This window comes from Nelusetta ayraudi, unplaced genomic scaffold (genome assembly GCF_046127955.1).
Source record: "Nelusetta ayraudi isolate G7.1 ecotype Tasmania unplaced genomic scaffold, CSIRO-AGI_Nayr_v1 ptg000111l, whole genome shotgun sequence".
In the NCBI taxonomy this organism is placed as follows: domain Eukaryota; kingdom Metazoa; phylum Chordata; class Actinopteri; order Tetraodontiformes; family Monacanthidae; genus Nelusetta; species Nelusetta ayraudi.
Window position 1 is genome coordinate 52,069 of NW_027466161.1, and position 24,246 is coordinate 76,314.

Consider the following 24,246-nt stretch of genomic DNA (forward strand, 5'->3'; position numbering starts at 1 on the left):
CTCCCCGGGGCATGCGCCGTATCCGGCCCGACACACGGAGATGCTCCAATCAACGCAGAGCATCCTCGCTGTCAATATAGCGTATTGGCCATCGCTTTGTCTCCACTAGTGATGGGAATTACGGCTCTTTTCAGAGAATCGGTTCTTTTGGCTCAGCTCACTGTAAAAAAAAGAGCCGGTGGCTCTTTTGGCTCCTGAGCGGCTCCTTGAGATTTTGTTGTTGTTGCTTATTCATTATTATTTTATGACCAAATAATGCGCTAAATTGAACGACTAATGTTCCTAGTATCAAACAATATTAAGTGTGTATTATTTATACACTCAACACAGAACACAGTGCTAAAAAAAATTAATATAAATACCAAACCAACTGCTCTGTGATCAGGAGGCAACTATGATCACAGAGGACCCTGTAATCCCCCTCATCAGTCATTCAACTACTGCCATCAGGCAGGAGGTATAAAGTGTGTTTGTTTGTGTGTGTGTGTGTGTGTGTGTGTGTGTGTGTGTGTGTGTGTGTGTGTGTGTGTGTGTTATATTAAGGTATTTATTATTCGGTTTAACTTTGTGATTTCAAGTACATTTCGCTCATTTACTGGAGGAATCTTTAGGTTTGTATTCCACTTGTAGTGAAAAATCTGTTTCATGGTGTCAACAGTGGCCTACTTTAACATGAGCAGCAGAACATTCACTGACAGACTACAGTGGGAAAACATTGCTGTACTGGAAGTTATTTCACACAGTGGAGGAAGAGGGCAACCCAAAGATGGACCTACGTTGCTTTTACTCAAGTGTGAAATATTGATCAGCGTCAGGAAAATACTGTTTTGAATATACTCTCCGTCAGTGCGGATTTGTTGTACACGTTTTCGAACAATTTCTCTGGTTAACAGACGGTTTTCATGCTTTAGTGGCTAAGCAGATTTACTAAATTCCCCAATTCTTATGCAGCTTGCAGTAAACCAGTGGTTGCCAGTTTTCTGCATCAGTAAGCCGTCGGCTGCTAAACACAATTTTAACGTTAAGCAACAAAAATGAAACTAAAAATTGTGTTGTGTGTTTCTGCCCACATCTTTCTTTGCAACTTCGGTCTTGGCCACACAGTATGACATAAACGTAAGCCAATGAGGATCCTTTAAGTGAATTTCTATTTCAAAGTTTTATGAGTCAGGTTAGTTCAAAGTTCAAACCCTTTCAAGATTCATTTATTTAATTAAGTTATTATGTCACTGGTTGAGCACTTTAAGTTTCAGGCCCCTCCAGGACTCTGTTTCGATGTCACTTGGCATTTCCTTGAGAGCTCAGACGGTGAAAACACTTCCCAGGTGTGCAGAATGTTGTCACCACAAATATGCTTCTAGACTCTTTCCCAGAAACCCACATCTTTGACAGAATTAGACATGAGTTGACCTAAATAAAGGTCAAAGGTTAAAGCTTCAACCAAGCTTCAATGTCCCAATAAACCAGCAGAAGAATCATAATGAAAGAGAAATTGAGATGGTTCCATGTATTCCCTGCACTGTGGTTCCTCATAGCTGAACTAAAAAACATTGTTTTCTACGAGGCCTGTTTTTCACTCTGCACTACTGTGAACGATACTGTTGTTGTGCTCATGCTAACCACATGCTTCTCTGCTGCACTGAATGGAAAGTTTAATTGAATTCACAAATGAACCATATGTTTACCCATGACTTTATGTGCATCGCTGCAAAGAGGCCCTAACTGCATTAGAATGTGTCAGCACTTCTTCAAAGTGAGCTTGCGGAACGTGTTCTGTAATTTACAGCTTTTTTCAGAGGCCATAAACAACCCAGAGTGGCGACTTCTCTGTTTGACTCCCACAATAATCAGAGAAACCGCTCACTTTAAGCAGCAGCGGTGGGTTTTTTACATCGTGACACGAGCAAACAGGAGTGGCACAAGAGGATCTTAAGAGAGAGCCGGAGCAGCCAGAGAACCCACTCACAGTGCGTAACAATGCAGCTACTATTGATGCTTTGTAAGGGGGCAAGTAACACGTTATAAAACAGACTGAATAAAGCCTCTGTATGCATTTAGGAGGCACGACGGCTGCAAATTTCAGCTTGATAGCCACATTAAATCTCAAGAATTCATCTGATTCAATATTATACAAATATATGTGCTTTGGATTTCATCATTTTTGTGTATCTCTTTCGGGAGGACAATAAAATCGCCAATGTTTTGTGATAAATATTGAATTATATGAGATAGGCAATGAGCAACAAACAAAGAAGTTTTTGTATCTTATATGCTATCTTATACACTTAAAAAAAAAAAAAATACACAATCATATAATTTTGTCTGTTGTTGAATACTACGTTATTGTTATGATATTCATGGTAATTATTAGTTTAACATTTTTAAGAATTACCTGCTGCCATATGACTAATAATCCATCATCTTGAAAGAAGACATTCAGCCCTGACAGACGGCAGCCAAACAGACAGGTACAGGGGATGTAAATATGTCCTTTGTATTGAAAACAGCTCATGTGCAGATAGGGAAGAGTTTTGCACAGCAGCCCCATGACTGCCCCATGATGAGTCTTCCTCTTTAATTGAACTTATCATAAACCATTTTTTTTTCTCAATAACACAATTTCTGCAAGAAATCAACCACATGTTTTTTTCATGTGAATATCATTTTGACCCCCAAGTTGCATTAATCCCAAAGTGGTAAATTACAAAGTAACAGAGTAGATTTTTTAAGGTCTCTGTACTTTACTTGACAATTTATTTTTTCTGAAGATTTTTTACTTTTGCTGCAATGCACAAAAATATCAGTACTTTCTTCTTTTTACATTGAAAAAACAGCCTCATTATATTTGTGTTTAAAATGTTTAAAAGACACAAATTCCGTTAATTCACTTATTATTTAGTAAAGTTGTTATTGTTGCTTGATGCAGAGATATTTGAACAATGTTGTTGTGTATTTAAATATAAAACTAGATAATATTTTAGAGGGAGATTATTTTAGTACCTTGGCTTTGGGGTCACACGTCAGGACGTTTTCAGTACAGAGAAAAAAGAAAAATGGAGAAAATGATATGAAGAGTGTAAACATCCATTATTGTACCGTTTCATGGCAAGAAAAATAATACGAATTTAAATTTGTTTTAAAGTAGATTTCAGAGCCTCTACAATCTCACTTTTATTTGAGTAAAGGAGTTGAATCAGTACTTTTAGTCTCCCCAGAGTACACACAAGAAGCCGTACTTTTACTTAAGCTACTTCCGGTACATAATGCCTCAATTTCCCACAAGGCTGTTCGGTCGACGTCACAGTGTTATTGCGGAAGCGTGGCGGCGCAGCTGTGTCGGCGCTTCTTTTCCCCAGTCAGTGACTGTCGTCCACCTCCTAACTTCCACGTCCACCTGTTCTCTGTGCCGTAAACAGCAGCTTTTGGGCTTATTTTATTTTTATTTTTTCTTGCGTGGAAGAGATGGCGGCTCTTAAATACGCAGGCATGGACGACACGGACAGTGAAGATGAGTTACCGCCCGGTTGGGAAGAGAGATCCACGAAGGATGGTTGGGTGTACTATGCAAAGTGAGTATCGCAAACGGTCATTCGAACGTGTCCGTATTCAAGTGTTTTCCCCCTCCCCTCCTCTACCACCATAGTGGATGTGCTGGCCTCCATTCTATGGCCAGCACATCCTGCATGCTAAGCATGTAAAAGTAGTCAAATAAGCGTAAATTCCGCAGCAGTGGCGCAAGGTGCACCTCCCACTGCATTACAGGGCTTTCACAACCACATCAAATATAGAATACGAATATCTTAGTCGGTGGTAGTGGGGCCGTAGGTTGTATAAAGGAAGGCTTCAGGAGATCCTTCCTGCCTGGAGCCATCATCATCATCATCATCATCATCATCATCATCATCATCATCACTCTAGAACTCTTCCACGCTGTGTGACAGAGAGCATTCTGGCACTGATGGTTGAGAAAACCTTCTGCACACTTTGCCTGTCTTTTGCACATCTGCTTTGGTTGTTTGTTGTACCTGCCTTTTTGAACTACTGTGTAGTTTATTGATCCCAATTTGGCAAACTGTGATTCTTTATCTCCACTGTTGTCACTGCGGTTGTTTCCTCTCAGCTGTCGCAGGGGTTATTTTTTTCTTTGAACTACTTACAAAGCTATGTGGTTTTATTTGCTCATGCATTCTTATGATTCTTTATCAGAGCCTGAATATATACCAAACAGATTTCTTTCATGCGTCCACCCCTCGGTTTAAGAACAAATTAAACAAGACCTGCATCCGTGTTTATTGTTTCATGTTGCATGCCTCTTTACTGACAGCCACGATGAGATGAAGACACAGTGGGAACACCCAAAGACGGGGAAGAAGAAGCGCTGTGCTGGAGGTTACTGACTTTGACTTTACAACCATTGAGTAGAATAGTTTCCCAAGCAGATGTCTTACATATTGGTTTTGTAAAAAAAAATATAAAATATTTCTTTGAACAACTGATCATCGTTTTCCTCACGTGTCTTCTCTTCCTGCAGATTTGCCGTACGGCTGGGAGCAAGAAACTGATGAAAAGGGCCAAATCGTTTATGTAGAGTAAGTGGATGGTTGAACTCTCTTTGCCTGTCATGGTGATCGAATCTGCAGTATGTTTTGTAATGGACGTGATGTTTCTCCTGGCTTTTCCAGCCACATTAACAAGAGGACAACATACTTTGACCCGCGCCAAGCCTTCACGGTGGAGGACGTGGTCGTCAAACCAAAGCGCTTCGACGGAAACACGGCCGCTCTGGACATCCTGCAGGGTCGTGACCTCTCCGACAAGGTTGTGCTCATCACTGGTGGCAACTCTGGCGTCGGTGAGTTTGTTTCGATGCATACTTTTCTCTTTTGTCAAAAAATGTCACACAACACGAAACAAACACTGATGTCACAAAAATTCAAGGAGAAAAAATCATTTTGTGTAACCAAACATTGATGAGGTATCAGTAGCAAATATTATATTTGACAGCAGTGTGAAGTGGCTGGAGTGTTTTTATTCAAGGTGTCGTGCCAGCTTATGGAAGTGGAGGGCTTTGATTTTCTCCTGGCTTTGTGCTGTCACCTGTCATCCATCACTGCCTGTTTTGAAGAATGCGTCATAATATTGACAGGAGGAAGATTCGAAATCCCCAAGTTCATCCTTTGTTTTTCATCCACACTTTCTTGTTTGTGGTCACAACAGCAGCATAAGGGGATTTGGCATTCAGCATGGTTTCCCTTTTCAGTGATTACTGTCTGTGGCAGGCATCCATCTCTGCATCTTGCTCCCAGTGATAAACTCTCACTTCTCATGGCCACTTTGTCGCGATGCTCTCACAGGGATGTCAAAATGTAGGAGTCTGCTCCATGTTTCTTCCGTGATCTTTCAATCCAGTACAGTGTGCAGTGGCCCCTTTTTCATGACGGGATGAAACCCGTGCACCCTGATTTGGAGGTCTGGTGGTGTTTTCTATCACACTGTGATTCATGCTCTAAGTGTGAACGCCACATGAAGCAGTAGCAGCAAGAATCACGCTTAGACACCACATCCCGAGAATAGTTGCTGGCCATGTCCTTCCATTTATGACCACCGTGTGCCATTTTTTTTAAAGGCCAAAAAAAAAAAAGAAAAAATTCCCTGCCAGCCAGATCACTTGTATTCCTCTCATAGCAGTTACATAGGCTTTGAGATGAACTGCGTTGTCTTGCTTGTTGTCTGCCAGTAGCCCTGCTGTTTAAGGAGCCTCCTGGTGACTTGTTTTTAACTGTGGCGTTTGAGCTTTCAGAAGCTTTTTATTTAGTTTTTTTTTTTTACAGGGCAGTAAAATCAGTACTTGATTAATTTCGCCGCCACTTCAAACTTTCCCTTTGCTGGCCAATTAATCACCTTCTGCAGCGCTGATTCTGCAGTCTCACACGTTATTTTTGGTGGTATTTCCAAGCGCTTTCTTTTTCTTCCGGAATCAACACTGTTCCGGAAGGTGTGCGTTTCCCAAAGGAAGCCACTAGGTGGTGCTATGGTATCGTCCAGTCCCAAGAAGAGCGTGACTGCGCATCCACCCAGTCTCCATCTCTCCACAATTCATCAACATTAGGCTCCAAAATGATACACTTAGACTCAACAAATCACTCCTTAATACCCAACATGATTGTATTGAAGTTCATTAGCTGGGCTGAATTAGATGTCATTGTTAACTGTAATGAATGGCGTCCATTCGTACACTGCAAATGCATGACTCACTATATAATGGTCTGGAAACTAATGCATTTCCTCTTTGCTTTATTTTAAATTAGCACAAGTGGCAGCTATTTGTTCAGACTTGCTGCTTTGTTGGGGGAAGATAATGACAGATGGAAATCAAATAAACATAAAATCGTTGATTGTTTTATATTTAAATCCCTTTTCCCATGAGGAAAGACAGAGTGGTTTAATTACTGTGTGTGCTTGTGTATTATCAGGATGCTGCTGCAACACTGCAGCTAAGTAGAAAGTAAAGACTGCAGTTTACTGCAGCTCAGGAACCCTCATGGAAAAACACTTCAGAACCTAGTTGACCTCATCTCAAGTTTTTATGAATAATAATAATAATAATAATAATAATAATAATAATAATAACAATAATAATAATAACAGCAGATTTTCTTCTTTTTTTTTTTTTTTTTTAACAATCTTTTACAATTTAATCTATTCATTGTCAATACATTGCAGACAATCAGTACAAAATCAATAATAGTTTTCTTTCCATCCAATCTGTGGCTAATGTTAAAAACCCACCTGAGCCCAAGAGATTAATCAAACTTGATCTTGCAGTTACGTTTAGTAATGACTGAATGGAATGATGGATCCACACACGGCTCATATATTATTTGTGGTTGGTACCGGACAAACTTTCATAAAGTGATCTGTGTCGACTATTCGGCGAGCTGCAGTTAACTCTGACCCAAGGCCTTTTCACACCTAAAGTCAAAACAGCAGCAACTTGAATAACCACCTGTTATAATCGAGATACGCAAAAAAAAAAACATTTTCTTTTGAACCTTGAACCGTGACGCAGATGGACGACAGCAGCAGACGTCTTTCATCTCGCACCAGAAAAGTGTTGAGTTTGCACAGGCTCAGAACTCAGAGGGTGAAAGCGACATGAAAGGCCGGACCCATCCTGCCTCAGATCAACAGGTCAGGCACTGCTCTGCTGGCTGGAATCTTGTCATGGAAAATTTCTTGGGACACTTTGGGCTCCTTTGTACCAACAGAGTCACGCTTAGACACCACATCCCGAGAATAGTTGCCGGCCATGTCCATTCATTTATGACCACCGTGTTCCATTTTTTAAAGGCAAAAAATATAATAATTTCCAATCACCTCAAACTGCTTCCTTGAACATGTGAAGGAGTGAAGAGAGCAAAAAATGCACAAGCTCCACAGTCCAATTAAAGCGCATTGAGGATGCAGTGCCATGAACATCTGTCTTAAAACTGTGGATCTGTTCCTTAATATCATTGAATCTAAACCTCAGCTGAAATATAGATTCTCTGGAGGAAATGTCAGGGGCTATTGAAATATTTTATATTAATTACTCATGTATATATATATATGTGTGTGTATATATATATATATATATATATATATATATATATATATATATATATATATATATATATATATATATATATATATATATATATGTATATATATATATATATATATATATATATGTGTATATATATATATGTGTATATATATATATGTGTATATATATATATGTGTATATATATATATATGTGTATATATATATATATATGTATATATATATATATACATATGTATATATATATATATATACATATGTATATATATATATATATATATATATGTATATATATATATATACATATGTATATATATATATATATATATATATATATATATATATATGTATATATATATATATGTGTATATATATATATGTGTATATATATATATATGTGTATATATATATATATATGTATATATATATATATACATATGTATATATATATATATATACATATGTATATATATATATATATATATATATGTATATATATATATATACATATGTATATATATATATATATATATATATATATATATATATATATGTATATATATATATATATATATATATATATGTATATATATACATTTTTAAATCATGCACACGTAAAGTTCTATATACAGTACATATTGTAAGGTGAGTGTATTTTCCACCACAAGAGGGCACTCAAGGTCCGTGGCGTGGCTTTTCCCGGGGTTTAAGGACCTTATCGTATTAACGGCTCCACACGCGCCTGTTTATGCCTTAAAATGCGTTAAAAAAAAAAAATAATGAAAAAGATAATCCACATTTTAGATTGACTGCAGTGAATTCACTAAATGAAAATGTGTTCATCTGAAAAAAAAAAGCAGCTCTTCTCAAAAGGCCGAGTCCTGTGTCAAGAACACAGACATTTTTACAATGTGTGAATACTTAATAAAGACATTAACATAACCTTTGTCTTGCCATACCACATATTAAATATGCAGCCCCCATAATTAAGTGTATTCTAATAGTAATTGCTGCGACTCGTGCACTCCTTTGACATTCCACCAGTAAAATGTGGTTATGCCAATTGGTCGGGCCCACTTAGCATTTTAATGGCATCAATAGTGTTTTAATCCAAGCGTCAGGGCTATTTCCATTTTCCTCACTGCTTATTCCTTCCAAAAGGAATTGTGACATTTTTATTAGTGATGGTGGAATATTGTTTAATTACCAAATTTGCATTTCAGCGCTTTGATTTGGCTCCTGACGCAAATGATGCACATGAAAAGCACCTACATGGGTTTATTTACGCGTGAAATGTCACCGTGTGGAGCTTTCCTGACTTGCCCTGAAGTTGTCGTGCCGCGGTGCTGGGAGGCTCCACGGTAATGCACTCTGTCTCGCCCATGTGATCGCTGCGCTCGGCTCCCAACATTAGTCTCTCTTTCTCTCTCTCTGACTCTCTCTCTCTCTCTCTCTCTCTCTCTCTCTCTGCTTTCCTTTGCAAATTAAAAACCCGTAGCAGCCCGACTGGTGTCTTTAATTGTGATAATGGAAATGAACGATCACACTTTGGAATGCTCTCTCCCTCCTTCTTCTTTTTGTTTTATTTTATTTTTTTCTAAAAGGTTTTCTGGCTGTTATAGACCCGTGCTTGTACACCTGTACCTTGGCATTGATTCCTAAGCGGATTTGACCTGAGACTGAGCCTCCTATCCATTCCCATTACGCACCGCTGCTCCAGCTCTAATTCGCCTCCTATCAACTAACTCGCAGGTTATTTACTGGCCAGGGCTCCATGGAACTGGTGTCCTTAAAGGGACAATGTTGTGATATTTCAGGCAACTACTGTGTTTTATAAAAATCTTTTTTTTTTTCCTTAATGGAAATTGTAGACTGAGTTATTCATTATTTACTTTTAAACTTACTAGAAATCCAATCTAATGTCTACTAGGCCTGTATTTTTTTTCCCGTGGCGACCGAAGCTGTATTTGTATTGGGCTCCTCTGGAACGTGGCGTCATCTCTTCCCTCTGACGTCTCTGTCATAAGCCTTGTGCCGCTGCTTCAACTTCTCCCTGCATCTGTCTCCCACACTCTAACAGCGGCGCATAAAATGAGTGTTGGACAGAAATAAAACGTTAAATGACTCCAGTTACTCCACTGTGCGCACAGCAAAGTAGAAAACCCACACCAGTGATTTCTCTCACTTGTATTCATTCTGTCTTTAGTATCATGCAGAGCGTTTCTGTAGAAAAAAAAAATTGTGTTTGGGATTTTTTTTTTTTTTTCAAACATGGCCAACAAACAAAACTTGCCGGGCCTTTGTTAGCTTTGTCCATGTTGTTCTTTTCTCTTGTGTGTCTCTTCTCGCTGGTTTGCTTCAAGGCCCTGGTGGTGGAGTCGCCACAGGCCACAGCTCAGACAGTGAGGCCTACAGTGCACCTCCAGGGGGCCGAGGCCCCTCCCAGAAGTGTTTGTTGTGACTGTGGCCGGCCAGTCTGGACGGAGGCTCCCGGGAAGTCGGTGCTCTCCTCGCTCTGCTTCTGTGCCGCCTCCCCCTCTGGTCTGGAGGTAGCAGCTTGATCATGCCACTGGCATGTGTGTTACTGTCAGACTGTGAATGGATCATTAAATCGTTTATGATTCCTTCTATTGCTTCCATCTGTTACTTGGATAATTGTGGCAGTCCCACATACATACATGTATATACAGATATGTCTACAGCCAGTTGGAAGGGGTTCTGATCTGGATTGTGTGAGGCACCCAGTGCGGTAATCCAAATAATGCTGTCAGAGTTGGTGAGCGCCCCCCTGTGGAGTTGTCTTTACTTTGTGAAGGGCACAAAATTAAATTTTTACTATTATTTTTTCCCCCGTATTGCTTCTTGTAGCCACACTTGCAGTGTAAAGTTAGTTGCTTTTTATCTCTCATCGTCCTTGCCTTCACTGTGCAATATGAGTTATTTTTTTCCTTTTGCCATAGACTTTTATGTGTGTTGTTGGTTCATCTATTGAATCAGCCTGCTGCCTTCAGACACATGTGTTTGAATTTGCAGCGCTGTGCTGGCAGAGGAATGTGGAACTTGCAGACTGCGGCAAGAAACACTGAAGAAAAATGATTTCGCAGAACTTTGTGATTCCCTCCGTCGAAATTTATTGCATTTTGAGTTGCTCTGCTGACAGGCCATCATGTATTTATCACGTTTATGTGTGAAACCACCTCATAATTCCTGACAGTCCAGCATGATCACCGTGTGCCCGTGTTGGCAAAAGCTGTGAATTCAGCTAAGCAGGTGATGCTGAATGGAAATGAGACACAGAGCTGTGAATCAGAGACGGGACCTCAGCATTTAGTAATAATTTAGCTGCAGACAGCTCTGCTGATGAATCCTCCTGTATTTCTATCTTCATCCTCACTATTCTCCTCTTCCCGCCTCCCTCCTTCCTGCCTTGACCCGACGTCTTTGATTTAAGTCATTTTTTGTGTGTGGATTGCCGAGTAATATCCACAGCGTGCAAACCCTACTCGGTTTTGATGCATCAACTGGATTCCTTACGGTGCGGCTGCTGAGGTGTCGGGTCAACCCTGGAATAAGATGCGGGACCGACGCGGGGCGGTCTGGCCCGGGAGCGGCCCAGATTTAGAGGGCTAGAATCTCTGCGCATCATCTCGCCGATGTTTTCAGACTTTAAATGTTATTTTTATTCATGAAAGAGGAACATTGTTCCGTGTTTGTGTTGATCCCGGTGTTGTGCCGGGAGGATTAAGTGTCAGGCCGCTGCGCCCCTCTCTCTGGATGGAGAGATCTCTAAGCATATTCAGTGAGTTGCGAGTCGGGGGAACCTCTGTGCGCAGATTAAACCCAGAGCCCGGCTTTGTGGCTGATCATTAGATTGAGGCAGATTTGTTAAGCATAACTGCCATTAAATTGGCTGCAAAGCTCCGGTATTTACTGCACTGCTGTTTATGAATAAGGACCTCCTTAAAGAGCCACGCAGCCATGCGTTAAACCCCAGTCTCGGAAAGGAAGGCAATGCATTATTCATAGTGGGAGGAATTAGATGGATAAAAAGATGTTCCTGGTGAGGGTGGCATGCCGTGCCTGTGTGCCTGTGTGCCTGTGTGCCTGTGTGCGTGTGTGTGTTGCCGAGTGTCTGTGTGGGCTTTAGATGACATCCGGAGTTCATCTGTGTGTGTACAAACCAGTCTGGTGGTATTTCCCGAGTGGTGTCCGCTGCATGGGGAGGCCGTGTCGGCTCAGCGCTGTGAAACATCAAGGGAGAGCCTGACGCCGCTTTCAGTTTTTTATTTTTTCCCCCCACATAACGGGCATAACACGTCTACTCTGATTAATGCTTTTATTGCTGACTTAATGAGAACTGTGTGCGGTTGGTTAGTCAAATTATTTAACTTTATTAACCTTGGATGGAATTTGCTATGCACACGCCAAACTGGTGTAACATACAAAAGGTCTGCTGCTGCTGCTGCTGCTGCTGCTGCTGCAGGCAGGGTGGGTTCAATAATAATTACAGCGTGTATATAATAGAAGTAAAGAAAGAAAGGATGGCATGCATATATGTGCTTAATGGCTGCAGGTAAAATGAAATGAAAAGGGGAGGGCGCAGGTTATTGTGTGTAGTCAGGTAGTTTATAGAGCTTCCCAGTTTACAGTCTGCACATGATGAGGGCTGCAAGTTACATGGTGTGTGTGTGTGTGTGTGTGTGTTTGTGTGTGTGTGTTTGTGTGTGTGTGTGTGTGTGTGTGTGTGTGTGTGTGTGTGTGTGTGTGTGTGTGTGTGTGTGTGTGTGTGTGGAGGAGGAGGGAGGTTTGTGTGGATGACAGTGATGAAAACACCTTAATGCTCAGGAGATATGTGTGTTCCAGCAGGCGTCTGTGTTTATCTTGCTACACGCGTGTCTATATCAAGTTTACCAATGTGTGTGTGTGCGTGCGTGTGTGTGTGTGTGGTGGTCAGGTAAGGCCGGTGTGACTCGGAGCTGCGATGAGAGATTGTGCAGGGAGTTGGAGGTTGACACAGAGGGTCAGGGTGCTAGAGAAGGGGCTTGTGGGTATTGGAGGTTGGTGGGGGTGGGGGTGGGGGGCGGAGGGGGGAGAGGGGGGCAGTGGAGTGGACTGAGGGCGGGGGCAGGGGTTACACCAGCACTCCGGCGCTCTCACCTGGAACGGCTCAACCTTGGGCTGTAATTACTACCCATACATCCCACTTTTGGGGTGACGCGTCCCTCCTCTGGCGCTAATGGAGGGGAATTAGAGGGGATCCTAAAGTCAGCCAGAGTGGACGGCAGGTTGTGCCGTTCCTTCTTTCCTTGGGACAATGGGATCCAGGCACTGGTGCACTCGGCTCGTCCCCAGTTAGTTGTCATCATCCCCTTTGGTTTAATACATTATGTTCACATGATGACACTTGAAAACAAGCAAAGCCTGTCTAATCACTACAACCGGACAAGTGAAGTGCACGTAAACGCGTCACTCTGACTGATATCAGAGTTCTCTGACTCGGATCGAGACACCCGGATGAAGCGGTTGGAATTCGACTTGCTCCTTCATGTATGCGCCTTAGTCTGAGTTTAACTAGAGCAGGGGTGGGCAAACTGTTTGACTGGTGGGCCACACTGGGTTCTAAAATGTGACAGAGGGGGGGTAGTGGAGCAGCAGCAGATGGATGGATCCTGTGATTATGTAGAAAACGTGGTTTAATGTTAATTGAAAATTGGCAAAAGCCAAGTTACATCCAAACCAGTGTGTTTGAAGCCCCTCAGCATTCGGCTCTTTACTGAAATGACTTTGAAACACTGAAAAAAGGAATGAAATCCAACTTTTTTTAAAGACTCACTTATTTTTTTTAGTATAATTTCTTCAAGTTCGACGGGCCAGATTAAAAAGCTTGACGGGCCGCATATGGCCCTCGGGCCATAGTTTGAATGTCCCTGGAACTAAAGCATCCAGGACCTCCGGTGGCAAAGGATTCTTCAACACTTGGTGCTTCCATGAGTTTGTGTCTAACTGAGGTCAGCAGTCCTTTGCAGAAACAGCACACAAACCTCTGCACGGTTAATTTGCGCACTCCAAACTGGAAGGAGTCAATCGACGACTCTTTACTCTGTGCAACTGGCCAGTTCCTCTCTAACAGTGGCCGTTTATGAATGTGATTTGGATCATTTATAGCATCTTGTAAAATAAAGGGGTGGGGGGGTTTCAGCTTGAAGGGAAGGACCCTTTGTTTTTGTTTATTACACACAGGCTCTAATACATAATACATCAGTGCATCGCATGCTCTGTATTTTCCATCACACTGCGGGCATCCTGCTATTGTTTTGAATTTCCGATTCCTACGCTTTGATAGCTTTATCACGCCGCCTCACTTTTTCCCCCTCGTCTTTTTATTTTTATTTCCAGGAACAAGACCCCGTCACAAGGAAGGCCGAGCGCCGAGCCTTGACGCGTGCAGAGCATAGCCGCCCACCTAATAAGAACCATCCCCCGTCCAAAGATTTCTTTGACTCTTTCTGTGCTTTGTTTTTGCTCCTTTGTGGGAACATTTAAACGGCGGTGAAACAAACACTCTGGTGAGCAACACTGGTCAACAAAGATGGATTTTGGAGAGAAGCGGTGGCATCGTTGGAACATTGACTGATGACTGGATCACTGTGATAGATGGCGTGTGCATGTGTTCAGTTTTTTTTTTTTTCCCTAGGAGAGGAGGATTGTGGGAAGTGGTCCACATGTTTCCCCACAGGTCCTGTAACGATCCGAATGGACTTCCCATCGGCTGATTGTGCCATGGAGCTTATTTTAGTTAAATGCCTCTTTGGATGCAGATCAAGCGAAGGAGCCGGCGACTCCGTTTGCCAAATAAACACGTTTACTGACGAGGCCTGTAATGATCTCATTACATTGAGCCAATACACCTGTGTATGGGGGGGTTGGGGGAGGGTGGGGGGTGAGTGGAGGCGGCGGGGGGGATCCAGGCGGCGGGCCGGGGAGGACAAACAAAGCGTGAAATCACTAAATCACACTCATTATTGGGGGATATCAGCAGGGCCAGGATCCTAATGTACCATGAAGAGCATTCACTGCTTAATGGACATTTTACACTGTTTCTTATGCATTTCTCCACGTTACAGTAAAACATATTCCTCAGCCGCAGTTAAGCCGCTTACTGTGTTTCTCTGACTTTGTGAATCTCCAAATGGAACATTTGCTCTCACCCTGAGCGCAGCGTCTTTATCCCCCCCCCCCGCCTTTCATTTCATTTCATTTGCACTCGTTTGTTCTAAGGACCTGAAAGATTGTTTGTTTCCGCCCGCTATTAGTATTACCGCTGCGTCTGCGCGAGTGTGTTTGTGCGTCTGCCGTGTGGGAAAACAGCTTATGGCGCCGGTGGATCTGCCAGAGCGAGCGAGCCCCACCGGCCCGACCTCCCGTCATGTTCCGCCACCAGCCGACAGCGCTGGAACAGGCTCTCCCCGGTGTTCACCTGACCAGGGACTTACTCAGCGGCGCCCCCTCCACCGGCGAACACGGCGGCGGGGCGAGGAGCCTCTGTTCCAGCAACCCCGCTCTCGTTATTTCACAATTAATGTCAAGCCCTTGTTATTTGTCAGTGGAAACACACGGCTTCGCCGCCACTGCCGCTGTTGCTGCCATATTCTAATTTGTTCTCCATTATGGAAAACACCGCTGTCGATTAATTTCACTTTCATGGTTGCTACACACAACAAGTGAATGCGAGGACTTGCTGTTTACCAGCAGCCAGAGCTCGTGTCCACTCTATTAGGGCCGGGGGAGGAAAACAAAAGGGTGTGAAGTGTTGTCATGTGAAATACTCAGGCCAAATATTGGGACCTACTGCGTCCAATAATATACTGTAGTACGTCACAAACATTTTCACTTCAATCCAAGACTCACGTTTTTCATTGATTTTACGCTACATTCAGATTCAAATTCTGTATTTTTACAAAGAGACAAAGTACATTAATCAACATTTCTTTATAAGAAAATAAGTATAGCCGAGTTAGCTGAAGGCTAATTTCCATCAGTAGTCCCGTTGCTGCCAGGCTTCAATCAAAATACACGATAGACATAGACAAGAAGACGACAGATAGACAGACACAGTACAAAGATAAAATACATTTATTTGTTCATTTATTCATTTGTTATTGACAAGTCCTCTGTGCTCACCCAGTGTTATGAAAGACCTTCCTTCGTTTTCTTCCAGGTGCATTGTTTTCATTATTTTTTCGCCCACTTCCTGCGGGGGCAGCGGTCGCTGCTCTCAGCTCCAGTCCCCCACCGTCACACCTAATAAGGTGTCATATAATTTAATTCCATGCTTCACTTGTCACAGAGGGCTTCTGATCCGACTCCAATTCTGAGTTTTAATAGATATTAGTCCTTAACACTCTCCTCACAATTAGGTCTCCCAGTTCTGCTTTTAATGAAAATCAGATTAAGACATATAATCTAATTACACTTCATATAAATCCGCCCTCTGATAAATCCTGCTGCTCAGACCCTCTTTGCCACGGTCGGCGATTGAGCCCGTCAGCCAGTCAATCGGGACGCTTTGCGCTGTTTGTGTGTATCTAACTGTGGAATTACGGCCCGGTGGCTCAGGTTGGGCCCTGTGCTGTTTTACATTTCTACCACTCTTTCTAAGGACTGTAAATGTCACAGGGAATAAAAGTCCGATGGTGAAGGAGGGGCGAAAAAAAAGTCAGTCACATAAATTAGTTCAACCTACGGGTTGAAATTGCCCCTTTAGACTTGTAATTTAGCTCTGAACTTCTCCCCCTCTATCTCCAGTTTTTTGTCACTTTTATCAGGGCTGTGTGATTTGGACCGAGCCATGAAAAAGTCACTGATAAATCCAGCATGTATCCGCTGGACCTCGTTCTGTCGCCAGGGAACGTCCTTATCAGCGGACTTTTGATGTGCTGCAATATGACGCTGCGCTGCGCTGCGCCTTTGAATACATTTGATAGTTCATCTGTCCATCCATCTATTACAACCCGGCTTTTTTTTTTTATTCCAGTATAGCCAAAGCTGTGGATGGATTATTGCCAACATCATTAACAACTGACCTCCCCATCCTTTAACCCATTACAAGCGTCGACGCCTTCTCGGGAATCTGAAACTTTATCCTAGAGAGGTGGGGGAGGAGGAGGAGGAGGAGGAGGAAGTCTGGAAGCTCCGTAATTCAATCAGTTTCATCACTTCAGAGGGAAATGATTAACTCCTGCTCCTCGACCACTGGGTTACTCAATGAAAGAAATTAAATGGAAAATTGATAGGGATTTCAACTCACACACCCACCACCGCCAAACCCCCAAGTGCCCTATTAGATCCAACCCCTGAGAATCTGACTTATCTCCTTGGAAAGAAATCTTTGAAGCATTTCTTGCTTACATTCTTTCTTTCTGTCTCTGTCTGTCTGTCTGTCTGTCTGTCTGTCTGTCGTGTCCCAGGCTTTGAGACGGCCAGGACTTTTGCTCTGCACGGCGCTCGTGTGATCCTGGCTTGTCGAAACCTCTCCCGGGCCGTGAAAGCAGTCAGCGCCATTCAGCAGGAGTGGGTAAGTTGGTCTCAAAGCACCGAGAAAAACCTCTTTGTGTTTGAGGGTCTTTAGTTACAAAGGCTTGGTAACACCACCACCCAACAGGCATGACGGCTGTCACTTCAGTTGTCCAATCCTCATTTAGATGAACTTTACTGGTCGGGGGAATCATTCATATGAACTCACACGTCACAGCGTGAATATTAATGATGGAAATAGCAGATTAGCAAAGGAGGAGCAGGATGGAGAGTCACACCGGCGTAATTATTCCCGTATTGTGTCATTCTTTGATAAACCTTGAGGTGGTAAAAGGTCCTTGAAAAATACCCTGCTGTGTCTGGGCAGAGTTTAAACTTCTGCCTGAGTTCCTGTAGATGGAAGGAGTTGGGAGGAGGGGTGGGGGGGTGGAGGGAATCTGATAATTACCTGAGATTATTGCTCTAATATCGCAGCGCTCGTGACACGTCCCCAGATTTACGAGTGTGGGAAAATAAACAAGTGAAATGTGGCTGCTGGAGCAGAAAGAATAAACCATTAGCAGCGGCTTGATTACAGAGAGCAGGAGTCGGAGACGGCGGGCGAGTGCTGAGCGCAGATATGGAGAAGAGGGGGAGGGAGAGAGGGAGGGAAAGAAAGAAGTGGGTGGTGGGGGAGAGAGAGAGAGAGGTCGTCAAACGCCTGTGAGCCAGAGTAGATCAGCAGTGTTTAAACTGGGCCAGGTCTCTAATTGAAGTGAGGCCCTCGGGGCTGTGAAATCCACTGGACACATCTACTGATGTTGCTGCTACTGATGTTGCTGCTTTTGTCTAAACACACGTGGGAAAAAATCTTTGTCTCGAGCGCAGGATTCTTTTTGGTGTTTGCGCTTCCAAACTGATTTTGTCCATGCGACAGAGGCAGCGGCGATCCCATACACGATAGATAGGGCGAAAAATCTGCTCTGTCTGTCCGTCCGTATTTCTGATCATATTTTTCTTTCTTTTTTTATTGTATTGGAGCTTAAAAGCGCGACATTTCTCCAATAAAATATTGGGCTTTGTTCTTGGTGAAATTGTTCAGTTTGACGCACGGCCAAGCCTGGCTGTACAAAAAACTCGGGGAGCCAATAGATTGCTTGTTTATTCCCAACGTAATAAAAACCAAAACAGTCTTACTGCAACAGTACTCAATGCAGCACAGGCTGCTTCCATGACATTGGCAGAAATAATCCAAAAATCCAGAAATCCATAATCCAACAAAGGCTTGATAGCCATCTGAAACTGTCTGGCTGCACACTAACATAGTGCAGGTTGCTGCCGTCACCTGCCTATAGTGATGAGGGGGCGTGGCCCTTGGTAGCACAAACCCCTGATAAAACAATACAAACAACCAATCAAACAATTAGTTGGTCCATAATTAATACATTAAATAACAATGGCAGTAAATTGGAAGTTAAAAAGAAAGAAAGTAAATATTTTGGCTCCATCAGAGCTTCAGTGCAGAAGTTTTTCACGCGAACGTACCGAAATAGTGCATCAAGTGACAATTAAAGTGAATCTGAATCTGTCTGTGTGCCGAGCGCCACCTGCACTCTGTCTGCCTGCCTGCCTCCCTGTCTGCCTGCCTCCCTGTCTGCCTGCCTGCCTGTCTGCCTGCCTGTCTGCCTGCCTGTCTGCCTGTCTGTCTGCCTGCCTGCCTGTCTGCCTGTCTGCCTGCCTGCCTGCCTGTCTGTCTGCCTGCCTGCCTGCCTGCCTGCCTGTCTGTCTGCCTGTCTGTCTGCCTGCCTGCCTGCCTGTCTGTCTGTCTGCCTGCCTGCCTGCCACATTCAAACAGAGTCAAGGCGCTGAGTTACAGTTCCCTGAGCTCCCTCAGTATTTCCTTCTCCAGGAACACCCCCCCCACTCCCCTCACCTCCACCTCACTACCACCTCGACCATTATAGGCTAATGAATAAAAGTCACAATATCAGAATAAATCTTTGACGCAAATTCTCCCCTCTGGCGACATTATTAATAGATTGTGGAGAAGAATGGAGCGGAGGATTAATCTTTAAGATGATGGATGGACTCCGCTCGCCTTCCCATGCTCCCGCTTCGAGGTCATTTTGATAAGAGGGTATATTTTGGGGTCCTCTGTACAAAAGGTCACCGTATCCACTTCCAGGTGCCGCTCACAGTTCCGCTCCGGCTGCCAGGAGTGGAACTGCTGTCCCGATTGCTCGGGACCTCCTGACCTCCAGCTACCTGCTTGCTTATTCCTCGCAACCTCGGAAGCTTCTCTCTCTGCTTTTCTGTGTGTGGGCGCTGCTGCTGCTGCTGCTGCTGCCGCTGCCGCTGCCGCTGCCGCTGCTGCTGCCGCTGCTGCTGCTGCTGTGCTGACTGCGGCCGTGGCTCATCCAGGGTGCGGGGGTGGTGGCGGTGCCCTGCACTGACGCTGGCTTATAATGGTGGGGGCGGAGGAACTGTGGGGGTCACAGGCAGATAATGGAGGGGGGGCAGGTCAGAACAGCCACTGGCTCTCAGGAAGTGCAGGGTCCCCGGGGGCGGAGCTTATCCTTCTCTGCCGGGAGATGTGGGATGAAGTCACTTTGATGAGGGTTTTGTTTTCGTGTGTTTGTGAGTAATTCACAGCTTTGATTACTCAGAACAACGTGTGGCATATATAGTCATAGCAGTTATTTGGTCCAATCAGGGAGCAGCTGATCTTTTCTCTCGGATGAGAAGAATTTTGGTTCTTCTGTGAAGAGGTGGAACTCTTCCTATCTATCCTACTGTCATTAGAATTCTACTGTCATTTTTCTTTATTTTCGTTGTACGTTGCACAACAGCATTTTTTTTGGGACGATATTGCACATGATTAGTAAATTAGATTCCTGGGGTGTAAAGAAAAATATTGCACATATATTGTTGTATATAGACAATATGAAAACGTCAGCAAGGAATACTACAAGCTATTCATGTTTTGTTTTGCTATATTATATCAGTCAAACATCACTGCTATGATTTACTGGTTCCACATCTGACAATTTAGCATTTTATAAAATGCCATTTATTCACATAAAGGCCCACACTGTGTTTGGGCTTCTCCTTGTGTTGGTGGTGGGACTGAAGCGGATGCTGTGGGCCCTCCAGCAGGCTCATTAGGGGAGTTTAGAGTGACCGGGAGGAGATAAACATTTACCTTATGATTGTGTTTTACTGTCCAGCCTGATGCTGCCGCCTTTATGGGGTACAAAGGAAGCGTGCGCTCATTTATTTTTTTACCGGCAGTGATGAAGCCAGGAGGAGAACAGCGACAACGAGCGGAACGTCAAAATAATTAACAAAATCGTGTAAAAACCGCAGTCTGCTGCGTTCAGGGCCAAGATCAGGACAAAACTGCACATCAACAGATTTACGCTCACATTCCACTGTTTTCATTGACATTCCTTTGGGGTCTCACTTTTACAGCTCTTGGCCTCCACCCCGACTACTGTGCCATTCTCCCCATACACTCCCCCTGCACCCCACCCACTCATCCATCTCCCATTCCACTCACAGAACAGGCAGGTTAAGTTGCTGGTTAACAACCAAACTGATGTTTGCATGCAGAGATTTATTTTTCCTGATTGCCTGTAAAATTCTGCTTATCTCTGACTCGGGCCCCCCCTCAGAGGGCTGTAATGGACTCCCCAGAGAGACGCAGCCAAGGCCCCTGGCCCCTGAGTGGAATACAATGTAGACAAGGCACGCACAGACACACATGACCACACAAGCTCTTATTTTCTCATTTCTTTCTTTAAAAAAAAAAAAAAAAATGCTTAATTCCCCCCCAACTGCCCTCTTTCTACAGCACATGCTAATGAGATGCTTTGTAAGGGCGTTAATTAGCAAGCAAGTCACTGATTGCTGTGCTTGTTTTTGTTGTGTGTGTGTGTGTGAGTGTGTGTGTGTGTGTGGCAGGGCTGTATTAATATGGCCGTGTACCACTGAAGAGTGTTCTGTCAGGGTCTGCTCTGGAACCAATTAGGCTAAAGCTCATTGTCCACTGAGGCTGCTGCAGGGGGAAAAAAAATAGCCTGCTGCTTGCAATGTCAAACAGCAGCATTAACACAGGCCAAAGAGGAGCAGCCAGCCGGGGGAGTCTGGCCCAGTAGGCACCGGTCAGGAGGACCAGGAGGACCAGGAGTACCAGTGTGGTACCAGTGTGGTACCAGGAGTACCATTGGCCTTTCAGTCTGAAATGATAAGAAAAGCGGATGTTGTACGTTAAAGATTGGAGCCTTTTTGAATGCAATAATAGGCCAAATCAGGGGTGGGCCAACTGTTCAACTGTGGCCACAGTGGGCTGTAAAATATGACACGGCCGTGTATGGCCCCCGGGCCGCAGTTTGCCCATGCCTGGACTTGAATATTAGGATGAAGAAGTATTATAGGCCTCAAAAGAAGACGGATGAAATTCTCTTATTGAAGTTCCCAAAATATAGAACTTGGCTTCTCTCACTTCTAGACAGGAAGTATACAAACAATAGGTCCTGCCTAAATCTCCTTCTCCTTCTTCCTGTCCTAATTCAGCAGGACGAGGCTGCAAACCTCTTCTGGCCAGAGTGCCAGTGTCTTACACGGCTGGGTTTGTTCGGCATCCAGCATGAATCCAGGTCCTGCTGTGTGTGTCTCCCCTCTGCAGCTGCGCGATTGCTTAAAAACAAAAAAAAAGAAAGAAAGAAAAAAAAGAAAAAAGAGTTGAGTTTGTTTGCGTGTCTGCTTTGTGCAGTGCGTAACCTCCCGTGTCAGTGTGACAGGCTGCGGTGCCCCGCCGGCCACCACGCCGTGCCACCCTCCTCCCACTGAGGCCAACAGGAAGTGACACATGTGAAATGCTGACCTGGTTGGTTGCGACCCGCCCCCGGGGTCCCGGGATGCTGCTCTTTTAGCCACCCTCACCCTCACCCTCACCCTCTCTCTCCCACCCTCTCCCTCTCTCTCGCTGCTGCGCTCCGTCTGTTTTGGCCTTCATTTTTAAATTTTTATTTTCTGTTTTTTAGATTCTGGAAATTCCAACCCATTTCCCCTCCACAGCTCTGTGCACCTGCACACTGATATTGATCCATTATTCCAGATCAGATGAGAGTGGAGTCTTCCTAGTAGTCCTCATTGGATACAGGCCTTGATGACTGGGTTAAGTCATTTCTTTCTATTAATCTGTTAGGACTACGCAGGGTTTTAGGAGAATTCCTTGTACATGTAACTCATGCAATACTATTATTATATTATTATATAGGGTTAGGGTTAAACATTTAAATTGCTGTTGTCAAGGTGAAGATTACAATATAATGTCATCAAAAATACACTACACTTAAAATCCACCTATAATAAATTGATCAAAGGAATTTAATTTTTATTAAATCAAAGAGTGCAAATGCACCACCCTCTGCCTTCAGACCCTCAAACAAAACATCACCATCGACAATCTCCACCCTCTGCTCATTAAAATGAATATAGATGTCATATATTGATACATATACAAAATATATTAATATATTTACATTTATTTATCAATACATTTTGCATATATTGCATATTGTTTATTTATTTATATATTTGGCAGTTTTGTGACGCCTCTTTATTTTACTCCTTTGTTGCTCATTTTTGATGGAAACGCTGGCGATGACGCAGCAGAGCAAAAGAAAAGGACGCGAGTCATCGGTCCCGGCTGCTTTACGCTCCAGTAATCTGAATGACAACACACAGCTGCATGTACATCATATCATTTCCCTTAACTTTGGAGAAATGTCTCAATTTTCTGACATTAAAACTGTTGTGTTGAGCAGCTGTCAACAGCTACATTTAAAATCAAAGCTGTTTTTTTTTCAAAATCAAATATTTTAATTACAACTTGCAAAGCCTTCACGTTATTCCTCTCTCTCCCTCTCTCTCTCTGTCTAGCATGGTGGGCCTCCCCTCATTAAAAAAACAAAAGCGAGAGTGACCCCCCCCGATGCTTTTGCTGATGCACCACTGTTAAAGCTTCAATAAATCCGTCATTGTTGCTGTTGGTGATGTGGAAGCTTAGACTTAAGCAGCCAAGAGCCCCTTCACAGATTGTCCCCAGACTGTCTCCCTGCTTCCTCACCGTCCCTCCTCATCTTCACAGTGTAGAGTCTCTCCCTGCTTCCTCACCGTCCCTCCTCATCTTCACAGTGTAGAGTCTCTCCCTGCTTCCTCACCGTCCCTCCTCATCCTCACAGTATAGAGTCTCTCCCTGCTTCCTCACCGTCCCTCCTCATCTTCACAGTGTAGAGTCTCTCCCTGCTTCCTCACCGTCCCTCCTCATCTTCACAGTGTAGAGTCTCTCCCTGCTTCCTCACCGTCCCTCCTCATCTTCACAGTGTAGAGTCTCTCCCTGCTTCCTCACCGTCCCTCCTCATCCTCACAGTATAGAGTCTCTCCCTGCTTCCTCACTGTCCCTCCTCATCCTCAGTGTAGAGCCCCTCCCTGCTTCCTCACCGTCCCTCCTCATCCTCAGTGTAGAGTCTCTCCCTGCTTCCTCACCGTCCCTTCTCATCCTCAGTGTAGAGTCTCTCCCTGCTTCCTCACCGTCCCTTCTCATCCTCAGTGTAGAGTCTCTCCCTGCTTCCTCACCGTCCCTTCTCATCCTCAGTGTAGAGTCTCTCCCTGCTTCCTCACCGTCCCTTCTCATCCTCAGTGTAGAGTCTCTCCCTGCTTCCTCACCGTCCCTCCTCATCCTCAGTGTAGAGTCTCTCCCTGCTTCCTCACCGTCCCTCCTCATCCTCAGTGTAGAGTCTCTCCCTGCTTCCTCACCGTCCCTCCTCATCCTCACAGTATAGAGTCTCTCCCTACTTCCTCACCGTCCCTCCTCATCCTCAGTGTAGAGTCTCTCCCTGCTTCCTCACTGTCCCTCCTCATCCTCTGTAAGCTGCTAGTGAACAGCAGCTGGTCCCCACTGGCTGCTGTGTTTGTGCCGACTGAAACGCGTGGACGGAGGGGACGAAGGTGGATTTTGTGATGTGTAGATTTGATGATGATGTCCAACAGCAGCGAGAGGCAGCAGGATTTAGGGTCGCAGCGCACCGCCGAGGGTTCCTTCACCTTGCAGGAGTGACGCTTGC

General features: G+C 44.0%; 1 protein-coding gene across 1 annotated transcript in view; it reads left to right on the forward strand.

Moving 5' to 3' along the window:
* Nucleotides 1-3,298: 3,298 nt before the first annotated feature.
* The window catches only part of wwox (WW domain containing oxidoreductase), a 137,044-nt gene continuing 116,096 nt past the window's right edge, over nucleotides 3,299-24,246 (forward strand). Inside the window, exons 1-5 of the mRNA XM_076049207.1 lie at nucleotides 3,299-3,569; nucleotides 4,325-4,389; nucleotides 4,532-4,589; nucleotides 4,683-4,852; nucleotides 17,071-17,177. Of these exons, the coding sequence (XP_075905322.1) occupies nucleotides 3,463-3,569; nucleotides 4,325-4,389; nucleotides 4,532-4,589; nucleotides 4,683-4,852; nucleotides 17,071-17,177 (507 nt within the window). The 5' untranslated portion in view covers nucleotides 3,299-3,462. The remainder of the gene's footprint in view (nucleotides 3,570-4,324; nucleotides 4,390-4,531; nucleotides 4,590-4,682; nucleotides 4,853-17,070; nucleotides 17,178-24,246) is intronic.